The sequence below is a fragment of the Lottia gigantea genome, assembly GCF_000327385.1.
Source record: "Lottia gigantea unplaced genomic scaffold LOTGIsca_60, whole genome shotgun sequence".
NCBI classification, from domain to species: domain Eukaryota; kingdom Metazoa; phylum Mollusca; class Gastropoda; family Lottiidae; genus Lottia; species Lottia gigantea.
The window spans coordinates 139,930-141,313 of NW_008710050.1; the positions used below are offsets into that span (position 1 = coordinate 139,930).

The window sequence follows — 1,384 nt, forward strand, 5'->3', positions numbered from 1 at the left end:
ATAACATTTCTAATGACAGATAGAATCTTCATACCATTTCCGGTGTAAATGAAACAATGTCGTCCTTTGTCAATCACGGAAGAACCGATATTTCTAGCATAATTTTTTATTCGATAATGATATATTTTTTATTTAATACTTTTATTCCTTCATCCGTTTCCTTTTCTTCTAGTTATTTCTTTTAGTCAATTGTTCGTTTCTTTTTGCAGAAAAGGAAGTTTATGTACGTATTCACCAGAACTCGGAGTCAAGAAGATGTCAGCTTCCAAATGAAATAGGTTTCACATTGGACGAACAACATCCCCGACCTCATCATCTTCTTCTAACCAGAAATAATGATATTAATATCAATCTACCTGTTTATTCTGTGATTCAGGAAGATGGTGTTCCACGATATAAAACCGAGTATTATAAACATCAACAGGTAAATAATAAACTTGTTATTGAGATGCGAGTTTTAAAGGGATTTCCATTCTTTGTATGTGTATCAGATACACTTATAGCTTCTATTTACACCATTCTGATTTTCCATTCTTTGTATGTGTATCAGAGACACTTATAGCTTCTATTTACACAATTCTGATTTGCTAATCTTTGTATGTGTATCAGAGACACTTATAGCTTCTATTTACACCATTCTGATTTTCTAGTATGTGTATGTGTATCAGAGACACTTATAGCTTCTATTTACGCTATTCTGATTTTCTAGTATGTGTATGTGTATCAGAGACACTTATAGCTTCTATTTACACCATTCTGATTTTCTAGTCTTTGTATGTGTATCAGAGACACTTATAGCCTCTACTTACACCATTCTGATTTTCTAGTCTTTGTATGTGTATCAGAGACACTTATAGCCTCTACTTACACCATTCTGATTTTCTAGTCTTTGTATATGTATCAGAGACACTTATAGCTTCTATTAACACCATTCTGATTTTCTAGTCTTTATATGAGAAACTAACAACTTCTATTAACACCATTCTGTTTTTCTAGTCTTTATATGAGAAACTAACAACTTCTATTAACACCATTCTGTTTTTCTAGTCTTTATATGAGAAACTAACAACTTCTATTAACACCATTCTGTTTTTCTAGTCTTTATATGAGAAACTAACAACTTCTATTAACACCATTCTGTTTTTCTAGTCTTTATATGAGAAACTAACAACTTCTATTTACACCATTCTGATTTTCTAGTCTTTATATGAGAAACTAACAACTTCTATTAACACCATTCTGTTTTTCTAGTCTTTATATGAGAAACTAACAACTTCTATTAACACCATTCTGATTTTCTAGTCTTTATATGAGAAACTAACAACTTCTATTAACACCATTCTGATTTTCTAGTCTTTATATGAGAAACTAACAACTTCTATTA

At 30.6% G+C, this 1,384-nt stretch overlaps 1 protein-coding gene across 1 annotated transcript in view; it reads left to right on the forward strand.

The window, feature by feature from the left end:
• LOTGIDRAFT_166643 (hypothetical protein) overlaps positions 1-1,384 on the forward strand; it is a gene marked incomplete at both ends in the record, with an annotated part of 36,068 nt that overhangs the window by 7,696 nt on the left and 26,988 nt on the right. The window contains one exon of the mRNA XM_009064068.1: positions 173-424. Within this exon, the coding sequence (XP_009062316.1) occupies positions 173-424 (252 nt within the window). The remainder of the gene's footprint in view (positions 1-172; positions 425-1,384) is intronic.